Source organism: Macaca mulatta, chromosome 4 (genome assembly GCF_049350105.2).
Source record: "Macaca mulatta isolate MMU2019108-1 chromosome 4, T2T-MMU8v2.0, whole genome shotgun sequence".
Classification (NCBI taxonomy): domain Eukaryota; kingdom Metazoa; phylum Chordata; class Mammalia; order Primates; family Cercopithecidae; genus Macaca; species Macaca mulatta.
Window position 1 is genome coordinate 157,579,898 of NC_133409.1, and position 13,887 is coordinate 157,593,784.

Below are 13,887 nucleotides of genomic sequence, written 5' to 3' on the forward strand. Positions count from 1 at the left end.
GGAATCTTCAAGGTAAATCTCTCCTGAAGTGACTAAAATGATTAAAGTCTAAAAACTGCTAATCATAATGTCCTAAGAAATTCCCAAAGTGTAAAGGTGGCAATATACCTACTACATAATGACTTAGATAATTCAGAATAATGCCATCTATGCAGAATTAAGCACCCACCAACTGCTCTTGTGTACAATTTTCTCTCAATTGATGAAACGTACTTTTAAGAATAAGCATTAAAGGGTGCTGCTGTAATTTCTTTTGGATGGGCAAAATCTGCTCTGAATTAGGGGGAAAAAGTTGGAAAGATATTATATTAAGAAAAGAAAGGCTGAGGCAGGAGAATCGCTTGAACCTGGAGGCGTAGGTTGCAGTGAGCCAGGATCCCGCCATCGCACTCCAGCCTGAGCGACAAGAGCGAAACTCCGTCTCAAAAAAAAAAGGAAAAAAAAAGAAAGAAAAGAAAAGAAGTCTTGGGCCGGGCACGGTAGCTCACACCTGTAATTCCAGCACTTTGGGAGGCCATGGTGGGTGGATCACTTGAGGTGAGTTCGAGACCAGCCTGGGCAACATGGTGAAACCCTGTCTCTACTAAAAATACAAAAATTAGCCGGGCATGGTGGTAGGTGCCTGTAATCCCAGCTACTCAGGAAGCTGAGGGAGAAGAATTGCTTGAACCCGGGAGGCAGGGGTTGGTAGTGAGCTGAGATTGCGCCACTGCACTCCAGCCTGGGTGACAGAGTGAGAAGTCTTCATTATTGTAGCTCATAAAGGAACACAAGACAAAGTGTCAATGTAACTATCATTGCTTTTCATATTGAACACAAAAACCTGTTAATAACAGTAAACCATAAAATACTAGGCTAGTATTAGTTCTTTGCAGGAAAATAAATTAGATTTTTAAGGGACTGGTAAGGTCAAAATAATGGCTTTATCAAAAGTCCTGCTACTTCACCAGTACAACTTTTCTTCTCGACACATATTGGTTTACTTTTTCTTGCTTAAACAATGCATATTTATAAAACATTCAAACCATACTGAGAAGTATAAGAGAATAAAATACACCTTTCATATCACCTAAAATAACCATCATTAATATTGTGACGAACACCCTTTCACATGTCTCTATGCCTATCTATATAGTCATCCATATTTTACCTAATTGGAATATTATACATGACATTTTTATTATGGACATCTTTCTTTCATTCTCTGTTAAGAAGAAGCAACAGAAAATTAAATAACATTTTTAACAAGGTAAGAAAATAATGTGACTCATTCAACATGATCTAAAATGACAAAAATTTCCCTACTAGTCAATTCTTTTCAATTTGCAGAGAAAAATTCTTTTTTTTTCTAAAGCCTCTAAATTTCTAATTTCTCTAATTTCTTCTAAGCTTCTAATTTCTCTAAAGCCTCTGCTCTTTTAATTCCTCTGGTGGCTTCCATTTTAAATTTAAATAGGATACTTATTTTTATGTTTTTGATTTATGAATTACAGAAAATAGCAGTTAATTCCATGAAATAAAAACTAAACATTTAGCATACTTACAATACCATTCAACTTTCTCCCTCTTAAACTTCTAATTTTAGTATCTTTCATTACCTTTACATTATTGTGATTTTCAACATTTACAATCTGTTATGTAGCAATAATTAAGATTGCCATTCAGATGATTAGAGACTTAAATGTTAGACCTAATACCATAAAAACCCAGAAGAAAACCTAGGTAATACCATTCAGGACATAGGCATGGGCAAGGACTTCATGTCTAAAACACCAAAAGCAACGGCAACAAAAGCCAAAATTGACAAATGGGATCTAATTAAACTAAAGAGCTTCTGCATAGCAAAAGAAAATACCATCAGAGTGAACAGGCAACCTACAGAATGGGAGAAAATTTTTGCAATCTACTCATCAGACAAAGGGCTAATATCCAGAACCTACAAAGAACTCAAACAAATTTACAAGAAAAAAACAAACAACCCCATCAAAAAGTGGGCAAAGGACATGAATAGACATTTCTCAAAAGAGGACATTCATACAGCCAACAGACACATGAAAAAATGCTCATCATCACTGGCCATCAGAGAAATGCTTGTCTAATATTAAAATTTTAAACCCTCTAAAATGTAGTTATAAAGTTGTGATTATGGCTGCCCCAGAGAAAGACATGCCAATCCCATGTCCCTTAACCCCGTAGCTCAAAGTAGATTTTCCCAAAGCAGCGATTTTTAAAATCTTTCTTTCAGCTTGTAAAACTTCTACAATTTCATATCTGCTATCATATCCTATTTATACCTCATATTGCATACTTTCCTGTTTGAGAATTTATTCAAGTAACTTTTTTTCATATATGGAATACAAAGGGAATAGAGTTTCTGAGTTCATGTCTGAAAACAGCTAGGTATATGATTCTTGGTCCAGAATAAATCCATTTCCAAACTAAGAAGACATTACTTCGTTTACATATACTAATTGGGATTGATGCTAATAAATGATTCTAGTTCCCTTGTAAGATAGCCCATTTACTCTTTCTGGAACTTTTTTTTTTTTTTTTTTGAGTCAGAGTCTCACACGCACTTGGCCCACTGCAACCTCTACCTCCCAGGTTCAAGTGATTCTCCTGGTTCAGCCTCCCAAGTAGCTGGGAGTACAGGTCTGTGCCACTACGCCTGGCTACTTTTTCTTTTGTACGTTCAATAGAGACAGGGTTTCACCATGTTGGCCAGGCTGGTCTGAAACTCCTGACCTCAAGTGATCCACCTGTCTCAACCTCCCAAGTGTTGAGATTACAGGCGTGAGTCACGGCATCCGGCCCGGAACTCTTTAAGATTTTTTTTTTCTTTATTCTAAGTGTTCTGAGATACCACCAAGATATATTTAGATGTGGATCCCTTTGCCCACTCATTCTGATCAATTCTAGTGGGCTATATCAATTCCAAGACTCATATGAAATGGTTTTCTATTATTTTCTGTTCTCTAATATCTCTCATTTTTATAATAATTTTGAAGCTCCATTAGAAGGCTGTTGATTATTCTAAGTCAATTAACCACTTCACTTACTTTGCTTTCCTATTTTTAATCTTTGTCTTTTTTTTTATTATAAGCTATAAAGATTTGCTCTACTTTTTCTTCCAGAGGACCAGCTTAGTTTGGTCCTATCAGTTTATTTAATTCTGTACCAGAGTATCATAATTTTAATTGTTAAGCACTGTTCTTATTCTCTGACTACTCCTGTTCATAGCAGCCTATTCTTATTTTATGGACATATCATTCTCTGTAGTCCCAATGAACTTAAAATGACAATTTTTTTTAAAGCTCTCTGCTGTACTCTGCATTATCTGAGCTCAATTCCTTTGTTCATCTTGCTCTTTGACACATAAATTGCTTTCCTCAAATAGCTTGTGATTTTTGGTTTTGGTTAATTTTTTGAAAAGAAATATTTCACATTTTTTAAAATTATTATAATTCCGTTTCCTCGGTAAAGCTGGGTAGAGCGAAGAGGAATGCAGTATAAGAGAAAAACACCTCAGTTTCTCTTCAGCATGTGTTAATTAACATTCATCAAACTTTTCTTCAAAAGAATCTCGGAATTTTTTTTTTCTTTTTTTAATGAACCTGACATTGTCAACATAAAATCTGAGAATCTGTATTCTACCCATGGAAATGTGAAGGAATAAAGAGAAAGGAACAGAATGTCTCCAAAGTAGCAAATTTGATCACTTTCAGATTTTGTTATCTATTATAACCAAAAGTTCCTAATATTTGTATAGAAACCTATCTTACTGGCAATTGTTGATTGATAATTAAAAGTACATATTTAGCATTAGAATTAGCCTACCTTTTCCTCCTTCAGTATCTTCCCTAAAACTCTACTTGGATTTGTTGTCATTTTCAAAAACTAGTTCTTATTGACCCGCTGGAAATGATTCAAACGCTAGAAGTCTTTTGCTCTCAGAGGGTCAGTTAAGAACAGAAGGCGAAGTCACAAGCACTGGCTCGCTTACCTGCTGGGTGGTGCTGGTGACAATACTCTGCTGCAGGCGGTAGGCCTGCTCTTGAAGGTATTTTCTAGTCTCGTGATTTCGTAGCAGGTAGTTTTCTATCTGGAAATAAAGCACAGGTATCCCTCAAGAATACATTTCAACCCAGCAGAGAATAAAGTACAGGTGAAACAGTCAGTTGCTGAACTTAAAAACCAAAGCGCTAATACATACATCCTGCCAGTGCCTTGACCCCACAAAACACACGGGATGGAGAAACTGGCTTTCATTGTGAGTATTGGTGGTTTTAGTTAGAGATTCAACTTGCAGGTAATTGGAGTAATTTTTGTGTAACTCAGTAGTTGAAAAAGATAAGCAGGTTTTTAATTGCCTGCAGGGTCAGAGACCCCACTTCGTGACTTTTCATCACTTTCAGCACACAACCTCAATCCTTCTCTCACATGAATTTTTAACTACCCAACAGTTCAGAAGTTAAATAAATATCCCCAAGGAATAAGGGTAGTGCTCTCTGAATCTCTTATAGCCTTATTCCAGCTGTAGAATGTATCAGCACTTAGAAAATTCTTTATTTTAACGTAAAAAGAGACAGAGAGAATCGCTAATACATTTGAAGGATACAGGCTGGTACAACTCAAAGACATATACTAATTTCATTAACCCATCAAATTTTCATATTTTCTCAAAAACAGGACTGAATTATTAAAGTTATAGCAAATAAAAAATGGATTTCTGTATTTTTATACATAGATTATCTACTATGAAAAATTCAAAGGTACAAATAACTAGATTAAAATAAGCATTCAAGAAGAATAATATGTAATAAATACATATTTAACAAAAATGCAAGGTTAACTATTAAGAATGATAGGTATTATAAAGATGTTTTTAAAGGAATAATCTGAGGTTGGTAAATTTTGTCATCTATTTTTTTAAATTTGTTCTTTTTGTTTGTTTTTAGTAACATCACTTAACCATTTGGCTTTTAATTTGTCACAGCAGTTCCCTGGTTAAGAACTTCTAATAACTGCGAAGCTCTAAGTATTTTTACATTTTAATTTTTATTTTCCATATGCTAAAATGACTACTACTTAATGTCAATTAGAAACTATTAAAATACAGACTATAATTATGATCATCCCTTGAAAATATGAAGCAGAACAAAATGTAACTTTCCATTAAACATAAACGAAGAAATTATAAAAACGAAAAGATACCTGAAATGAAACATCATTAAAGTGACACATTAATGCCTTGACAGTATATTACATTACTTTCTCTTGCTGCTTCCCAAGAAGTCATCTCTTTCCAAGGTGACATGACTATCAATGCAAAATATTTGGCTGAAATGTATGACAGGCACACACCACCATCCAGCTTCCGGTCCTTTTGCTTTATTAATTCTTATACATTTGGCCTCACTGCAGCACTGGCTGTGGCTGGGTCTGAGAGAAGTTTGCTTTTTCAGAAGGCTCATCTCACACACAGGCAGTGCATCCAAGGCTGGCTCATGCCTTCCAGACATTTCCCCAGATGCACCAGTGGTGCTTTATAGACTTAAGCCAGGAAGGAATTTCTTTTAAGAGTAATACTCTAAAGCTTGCTTCTAAAAACCAGTTCAAAAGGAAGAAACAGTAACAATTTTCAAGTGACTTTAATATCAGGTCTGTATACACCACCACCAAAATTATTTGCATCTTAGATTAATAGGGTAAACTTTGCTTGCATGTATCATTTCAGACTAAGGACAGAAAATCTACCTCCTGAAGGACCAAAGGGGTCATTATCATGTTTACTGGGCTCCCCTGGACAGTTGAGAGCAAGCTGGGAGATAACCTAGAGCTAGTTAGACATCGCTGGTCCCACTGCTGAAAACAGAGCAAGAAGCAAAAACGAAACAAAAAAATCTGTGTTTTAGTAAAGGAATCGTGTGTGTGTGTGTGTGTTTAAGATTGAGTATTGAATCACAGTATTTTTTTCTTCAGTAGAGTAAAACTAAATAAGTCATTTTTTTTCCAGAAGACAAAAATCTACCTGTTAAAATAAAAACGAATATATAAGAACACAGCAAGTTTTACAAGAAAAACCAATAGGCTGGGCGTGGTGGCTCACGCTTGAATCCCAACACTTTGGGAGGATGAGGCAGGAGGATCACTTGAGCCCAGGAGTTGGAGACCAGCATGGGCAACGTAGCAAGATCTCATCTCTACAAAAAATTAAAAAACTAGCCAGGCATTATGGCTTACTCCTGTAGTTCTAGCTATTCAGGAGGCTGAAGTGGCAGGATCACTTGAGCTCAGGAATTTGAGGCTACAGTGAGCTATGACTGCGCCACTGTACTCTGGCCTGGGCAACAGAGTGAGACCTTGTCTCAGAAAAAAAAAGAACAGAAGAGGAGAGGAGAGGAAAAGGAAATGAGAGGTGAAGGAGGGGAGAAGAACAGGAGAACTAGAGGGAAGAAGAGGGGAGGGGAGAGAAGAGAAACCAATAAATACAAGCTTTAAAGTCACCTATTTTTTTATTAACAAAGTACAAATGTTACAGTTAACATATCTGCATACTTTGTCCTGAATGTCCATTTTCTGTACCTATTTTCAATTTTCTGGCCTGTCAATTATGTGTTAATATAGTAGGATTCATATCTACCATGTTTGTAACTGTTTTCTATTTATTACATTTGTTTTGTTTCTTTAAGCATTTTGTATGGTTACATTTCTCTTCTCTCCTAGTTTATCAATTATACTCCTTTTAAAAAAGTTTTTAGTGTTTGTCTTAGTGTTTGCAATATGCATTTATAAATAATCCAAGTCTACTTTTAAATAATGCTATATTGATTCATGAGTAGTGTAGGTACCTTATAACATAAGATTGTCAGTTCCTTTTCCACCCTTTATACCATATTCACTCAGTCCATTGTGGTTATTACTACTCTGAAAAAACAGTCATCTATTATATCAATTCATAATAAGAAAAATATATTACCTTATTTTATTCCCTCTGATGCTCTTCCTTTCTTTATGCAGATCCAATTTCTAATCTGTATCATTTTCCTTCTCCATGAAGAACTTTTAATATTTCTTGCAAGACAGATCTACTAGTGCTATATTCCCTCAGTTTTTGTTTATCCTAGAAAGTCTTTATTTCTCCATTACTTTTGAAGGATAATTTTCCTAGATACAGAATTCCAGGCTGCTAGGGGTTTTTTGCGTCAACACTTTAAATATTTCACTCCACTCTCTTCTTACTTACATGGTTTCTGACAAAAAGAGTAATTCTTATCCTGGTTTCTCAATACACAGGTGTTTTTTTAGTCTACATTCTCTAAAGATTATCTCTTTGTCGTTGGTTATCCACATTTTGAATTTGCTATACCTATGTGTGCTTTCTTGGTATTTATCCTGCTTGGTGGTCTCTGAGCTTTCTGGATTTGTGGTTTAGTGTCTGTTGTGAATTTCAGAAAATTATCAGCCATTATTACTTCAGATATTTCTTCTGTTCCTTTCTCTCATTACTTTCCTTCTGGTATTCCCATCAGCTGCAAGTTTCATCTTCTATAATTATCCCACAGTGCTGGGATAGTCTGTTCTTTTCTTTTCTTTTCTCTTTTTTTTTTTGCAATTCAGTTTGGGAAGTTTCTATTGAAGAATCTTAGAGCTCAATGACTCTTCCCTCAGCCATGTCCAGTCTACCAATAACCTCATCAAAGGCATTCTTCATTTTTGTTATAGGTTTTTTATCTTAGTATTTCCTTTTAATTTTTTTTTCTTAAGAACTTTTATCTCCTGCTTACATTACCCATCTGTTTTTGTATGCTGTCTGCTTTTCCACTAAAGCCCTTAACAAGTTAATCATGGTTATTTAAAGGCTCTGATAATTCCAAAACTGGTATCACATATAAGTCTCGTTCTGATGCTTGTTTTGTCTCTTTCACACTGTGCTTGTTGCTTTTTAACATGCTTTGTAATTTTTGGCTCAAAGCTGAAAATGATATATCTGGTAATACAAACTGAGGTAATCAGCCTTTTAGTGTGAGGTTTTATATATTAACTGGCTAAGAGCTGGACTCTGTTTAGTATTTGTTGTAGCTGTATGTGCCAGAGGCTTTGATTTCCTCTAGTGTTTTTGCTTTTGTATCCCGTTATTTTGGGGTTTCCCTAGAAATTCTTTCTTAATTACAATCTGTGTCTTGCAGTTTGCTCAGTTGTAATCCACCGTTATTTTATTTGATGTGGTGATAAGGTGTTAGGAAGGGGAAGTATTCTATAATCTTATGATCAGCTTTTATTTGTTTGTTTGCTTGTTTTTAAGCAATCCTGGTCCCTGGGCTATGGCCTTCAGAAATATTTCTTATCCTTTTTAACCCTATCCCTTATGTGAGACAGAAAGGCTAGAGAGGGAGGGTTGTTTAATTATCTTTCCCCTGTTCAGGTAAGATCCTACTAAAGTGGTTTCTTTGGCTGGTAGACCTTTGTTATTTAGAACAGAATGCTCTGAGTATATTTCAAAGTAGTTATTTTCCTCTTCCCCCTGCCAGAAAAAAAAAGGAAATTTCTCTCCAATCTTAACTGGGATAGCCTGATGGGACTCACGGAAGTAAAATCCATGAAAGGGTGGGGGTTCCCTAAAACTGGACCCCTAGGAGTTTTCAGGTCTCAAGCTAGTCTATGCTAAGACTCTGGTAATTCATCACTTACTGTTTAAGTGCTCCTATAAGTTATTATTCTACTAGCTTCTGCTCCTGGCTGATCTTGGCTATGATTCACTGTGATTCTCTGCACCTCTCTTTCAAGTCCCCAGTTTTCAGGGTGATAGTTGTCCTTGTGGCTTAAGTTCTTTGACAGATCTAAGGAAAGTCATTGATTTTCTGTTTGTTCAGGCTTTTTTGCTGTTGTGAGGATGGGAGTGATAACTTCCAAGCTCTTGAGAGTTCAAATCTGAAACCAGAAATCTGGTTTCTCTAGAATATGTCATTCTTTCAAAGCTGATTAGTATCCTATTGGAAATCATAAAGATATCTAATATTTTTATGTAGCTTTTCACAAACTCCTTTTCACATATACTGTGTCACTGGATCCTCATGGTCACCTTAGGCAAATTAATCTTCCTGCTCTTTGTTTTCCATATCTGTAATAATAGAACCTACTGCATCGTTTTTTAAGGAATACATGTATTAATTTATGTAAAACATTTAAAACAGTGCCAGACACCCAGTAAGAATTATATATTGTCAGCTAAACCGTTATTACAAAGTTTTATTTTTCCTATCTATATAGTTGAAAAAAAAAATAAAGTTCAGAAAAATTGAGTAACTTATTGAAGGTTATGGGAAGAGTTTAATTTTAAGTCAGATATTCTAAATTCAAATCTTGATTTATTTTGCCATACTACAGCTTTTCCCTCTCCCATCTCCAATCATATTGTCTTCTATTCAACATATGCCTAAAAAGTATTCAAGTGACCAGGCATGGTGGCTCACGCCTATAATCCCAACACTTTGGGAGGCCAATGCCGGAGGATTGCTTGAGTGCAGGAGTTTGAAACCAGCTTGGGCAACATAGCGAAAACTCATCTCTATAAAAAATTTGAAAAATTAGCTGGGCATAGTAGCATATGCTTGTAGTCCTGGTTGAGATGGGAGGATCACATGAGCACAGGTGGCTGAGGCTGCAGTGAGCCATGACTGCACCACTGCACTCCAGCTTAGGCAACACAGTGAGACCCTGTCAACCAATCAATCAATCAATGAAGTATCCAATCATACACACCAGGCATTGTGCTAGCTGTGAGAATAAACAAGATGAAAAAATACATAAGCTCTGCCTTCAAATAACTCATAGACCATTAGGAGAAAAAAACATGGAGCCAGGTAACTTAAATCAATGTTGCAAGGCCAATGACAGAGAGGAGCACAGGAAATCCGAAGACCATACACCTAGGGAAGGAAAGGGCCTCTGAGAAGTCTTCCTAGATGAGCTGACACTTATTTCAATCTCAACAGACCTGCATGGTAGTCAGGAAAGAAAAAGCATGTGTGGAACATAGCAGGGACTCTCAAACTTTACAAACACCAGGAAAGCTTGTGAAAACACAAATGCTAAGTCCTACCCCAGTTTCTGAGGCTTAATAATTTGCTTTTTTCTTTGACAAAATTCAATAGCCTTCATGTTAAACACTCTCAATAAATTTGGTATTGATGAAACGTATCTCAAAATAATAAGAGCTATTTATGGCAAACCCACAGCCAATATTATACTGAATGGGCAAAAACTGGAAGCATTCCCTTTGAAAACTGGCACAAGACAGGGATGCCCTCTCTCACCACTCCTATTCAACATAGTGTTGGAAGTTCTGGCTAGGGCAATCAGGCAAGAGAAAGAAATAAAGGGTATTCAGTTAGGAAAAGAAGTCAAACTGTCCCTGTTTGCAGATGACATGATTGTATACTTAGAAACCCCATCGTCTCAGCCCAAAATCTCCTTAAGCTGATAAGCAACTTCAGCAAAGTCTCAGGATACAAAATCAATGTGCAAAAATCACAAGCATTCTTACACACCAGTAACAGACAACCAGAGAGCCAAATCATGAATGAACTCCCATTCACAATAGCTTCAAAGAGAGTAAAATACCTAGGAATCCAACTTACAAGGGATGTAAAGGACCTCTTCAAGGAGAACTACAAACCACTGCTCAGTGAAATAAAAGAGGACACAAACAAATGGAGAACACACCATGCTCATGGATAGGAAAAATCAATATCGTGAAAATGGCCATACTGCCCAAGGTAATTTATAGATTCAATGTCATCCCCATTAAGCTACCAATGACTTTCTTCACAGAATTGGAAAAAACTGCTTTAAAGTTCATATGGAACCAAAAAACACCCCATATTGCCAAGACAATCCTAAGTCAAAAGAACAAAGCTGGAGGCATCATGCTACCTGACTTCAAACTATACTACAAGTCTACAGTAACCAAAACAGCATGGTACTGGTACCAAAACAGAGATATAGACCAATGGAACAGAACAGAGCCCTCAGAAATAATACCACACATCTACAGCCATCTGATCTTTGACAAACCTGAGAGAAACAAGAAATGGGGAAAGGATTCCCTATTTAATAAATGGTGCTGGGAAAATTGGCTAGCCATAAGTAGAAAGCTGAAACTGGATCCTTTCCTTACTCCTTATACGAAAATTAATTCAAGATGGATTAGAGACTTAAATGCTAGACCTAAAACCATAAAAACCCTAGAAGAAAACCTAGGTAATATCATTCAGGACATAGGCATGGGCAAGGACTTCATGTCTAAAACACCAAAAGCAACGGCAACAAAAGCCAAAATTGACAAATGGGATCTAATTAAACTAAAGAGCTTCTGCACAGCAAAAGAAACTACCATCAGAGTGAACAGGCAACCTACAGAATGGGAGAAAATTTTTGCAATCTACTCATCTGACAAAGGGCTAATATCCAGAACCTACAAAGAACTCAAACAAATTTACAAGAAAAAAACAAACAACCCCATCAAAAAGTGGGCAAAGGATATGAACAGACACTTCTCAAAAGGAGACATTCGTATAGCCAACAGACACATGAAAAAATGCTCATCATCACTCGCCATCAGAGAAATGCAAATCAAAACCACAATGAGATACCATCTCACACCAGTTAGAATGACAATCATTAAAAAGTCAGGAAACAACAGGTGCTGGAGAGGATGTGGAGAAATAAGAACACTTTTACACTGTTGGTGGGACTGTAAACTAGTTCAACCATTGTGGAAAACAGTGTGGTGATTTCTCAAGGATCTACAGCCAGAAATACCATTTGACCCAGCCATCCCATCACTGGGGATATACCCAAAGGATTATAAATTGTGCTGCTATAAAGCCACACGCACACATATGTTTACTGCAGCACTATTCACAATAGCAAGGACTTGGAATCAGCCCAAATGTCCATCAATGATAGACTGGATAAAGAAAATGTGGCACATATACATCATGGAATACTATGCAGCCATAAAAAAGGATGAGTTCGTGTCCTTTGTAGGGACATGGATACAGCTGGAAACCATCATTCTCAGCAAACTATCGCAAGAACAGAAAACCAAACACTGCATGTTCTCACTCATAGGTGGGAACTGAACAATGAGATCACTTGGACACAGGAAGGGGAACATCACACTCCGGGGCCTATTATGGGGAGGGGGAAAGGGGGAGGGATGGCATTAGAAGATATACCTAATGTAAATGACAAGTTAATGGGTGCAACACACCAACATGGCACATGTATACAAATGTAACAAACCTGCACGTTGTGCACATGTACCCTAGAACTTAAAGAATAATAAAATAATAATAATAATAATAATAATAATAATTTGCATTTTTAATGAGTTCCTCGACACAGGTCAAAACAAAAGAGTTGGCCAAAGATGAAGTAGGAAGTGTATAGGAGGTAGATTCTGAACAGTGCTGTGTTACGGAGACCCAGCTTTATTTATCCTGAAAGCTACTAGGAAGGGATAGAGTGAAGATTTTAGTCTGCTCAGATTTACCATGAAATAGGATGGCTATTTTTTTTTATTGCAACATGTAAAGCTGACAAGAGGAGGCAAATGTGGCAATAATCCTGGTAAGAAATGATGAGACTTGAAGGAAGGTATCCATAATGGGAACAGAGGGAAGAAAAGCTAATGAAGGGATTTATGCTACGTGATGGTAGACTTGCTGATTGATAAGCTAAGGAAGAAATGAGAGAGGAAAGTCAACTCTGGAAGACTAGATGGAAGGTGGTAACACTGTGATCTGAGCAACTCCTTCATCAACTAAGATGGACCCTAAGGTTAAGGAAACAAAGTTACCTATGGGGTAAGGGTTCAGGGCCAGCTGGCAAGGCAAATTTCTAAATTTCTACAGCTCTAAACACCCTAACAACAGGAACTATCAGATCCCTTCTATTCTGATTTACAACCCAGACAACTACGACTCTGACTGGACAGAGGGCTAGCCTTACATTCTTTTTTGATAAGTAACTGCAGACCTGAAACTAGTTTCAGCCAGTGTACAGAGGCTGCACACAAACTGTCTTCGTGTTCTAGTTCTAACATAAAGAACCAAATTCACCCTCATTTTAATGCTAAAACCTCACCCCAAAGTGAATATGAGATGTATGTTACATATGTTTACCCATTGCACATGCACTCTGCTCCCCTCATAAATATGTATAGCTTCTACCCAAGCCTGCTGAATATGTACAAGTCGACTGTATGATGCAGGCCTTGTGAGGCATAAAACCCAAACTGCCCTTCCCTTCTTTGAAGAGAGGAGCACATTCAGCACACACTAGAGGCTGTCTCTTCTCAGTTTGCAAATCATCATTAATGAAGCTATCTTTTCTAAAATTTAGCCATCTTGGTGGTCTTTTGGATGACATCACCAAGGAGAAAGAACAAAGCGGGAGGAAAAGTTCAAAGATTCCTCAAATAATACCACAGTGTGAGTGGAGCAGGCTTCTTCAGATGGGAAATATTTGAGCACATCTAAAATGCAGAGAAAGGTGGCCATAGAAAGAGAAGGATGAAGATATGGGAGAGCAAGGGAATGATTCAGAGGTTTCTAGCACAGGGCAGAATAAGGGAGTCAAATGCACCACGGAATGGCTGGGCTTTGAAGTGGAAGGTACCTCTGAGTTTGCCAGTACAGAGGCAGGAATGGGTGTGGATTTATATACATTTATAGATGAGGATGGTAAAGTGAGAGCTCAGGAATACACTAAATTTCTTGATGAAGACAGAAGAGAAGGATCCATCTGTTGAGGATGAAGAGGAGGGAAGCTGTGCAAACTGATATTCAGTTCCACACACTTCTCCGACAGCCAATCAGG

At 37.0% G+C, this 13,887-nt stretch overlaps 1 protein-coding gene across 9 annotated transcripts in view; it reads right to left on the bottom strand.

Moving 5' to 3' along the window:
* Window positions 1–13,887, bottom strand: part of CARMIL1 (capping protein regulator and myosin 1 linker 1) — a 344,161-nt gene that overhangs the window by 88,924 nt on the left and 241,350 nt on the right. For 7 of the 9 annotated variants that reach the window (XM_078000905.1, XM_015135695.3, XM_078000911.1 and 4 more), the window contains one exon: window positions 4,004–4,102. The exons of the other annotated variants lie outside the window; for them this stretch is intronic. In XM_078000905.1, coding sequence (XP_077857031.1) covers window positions 4,004–4,102 — 99 coding nt within the window. The remainder of the gene's footprint in view (window positions 1–4,003; window positions 4,103–13,887) is intronic. 9 annotated transcript variants of the gene reach the window in all.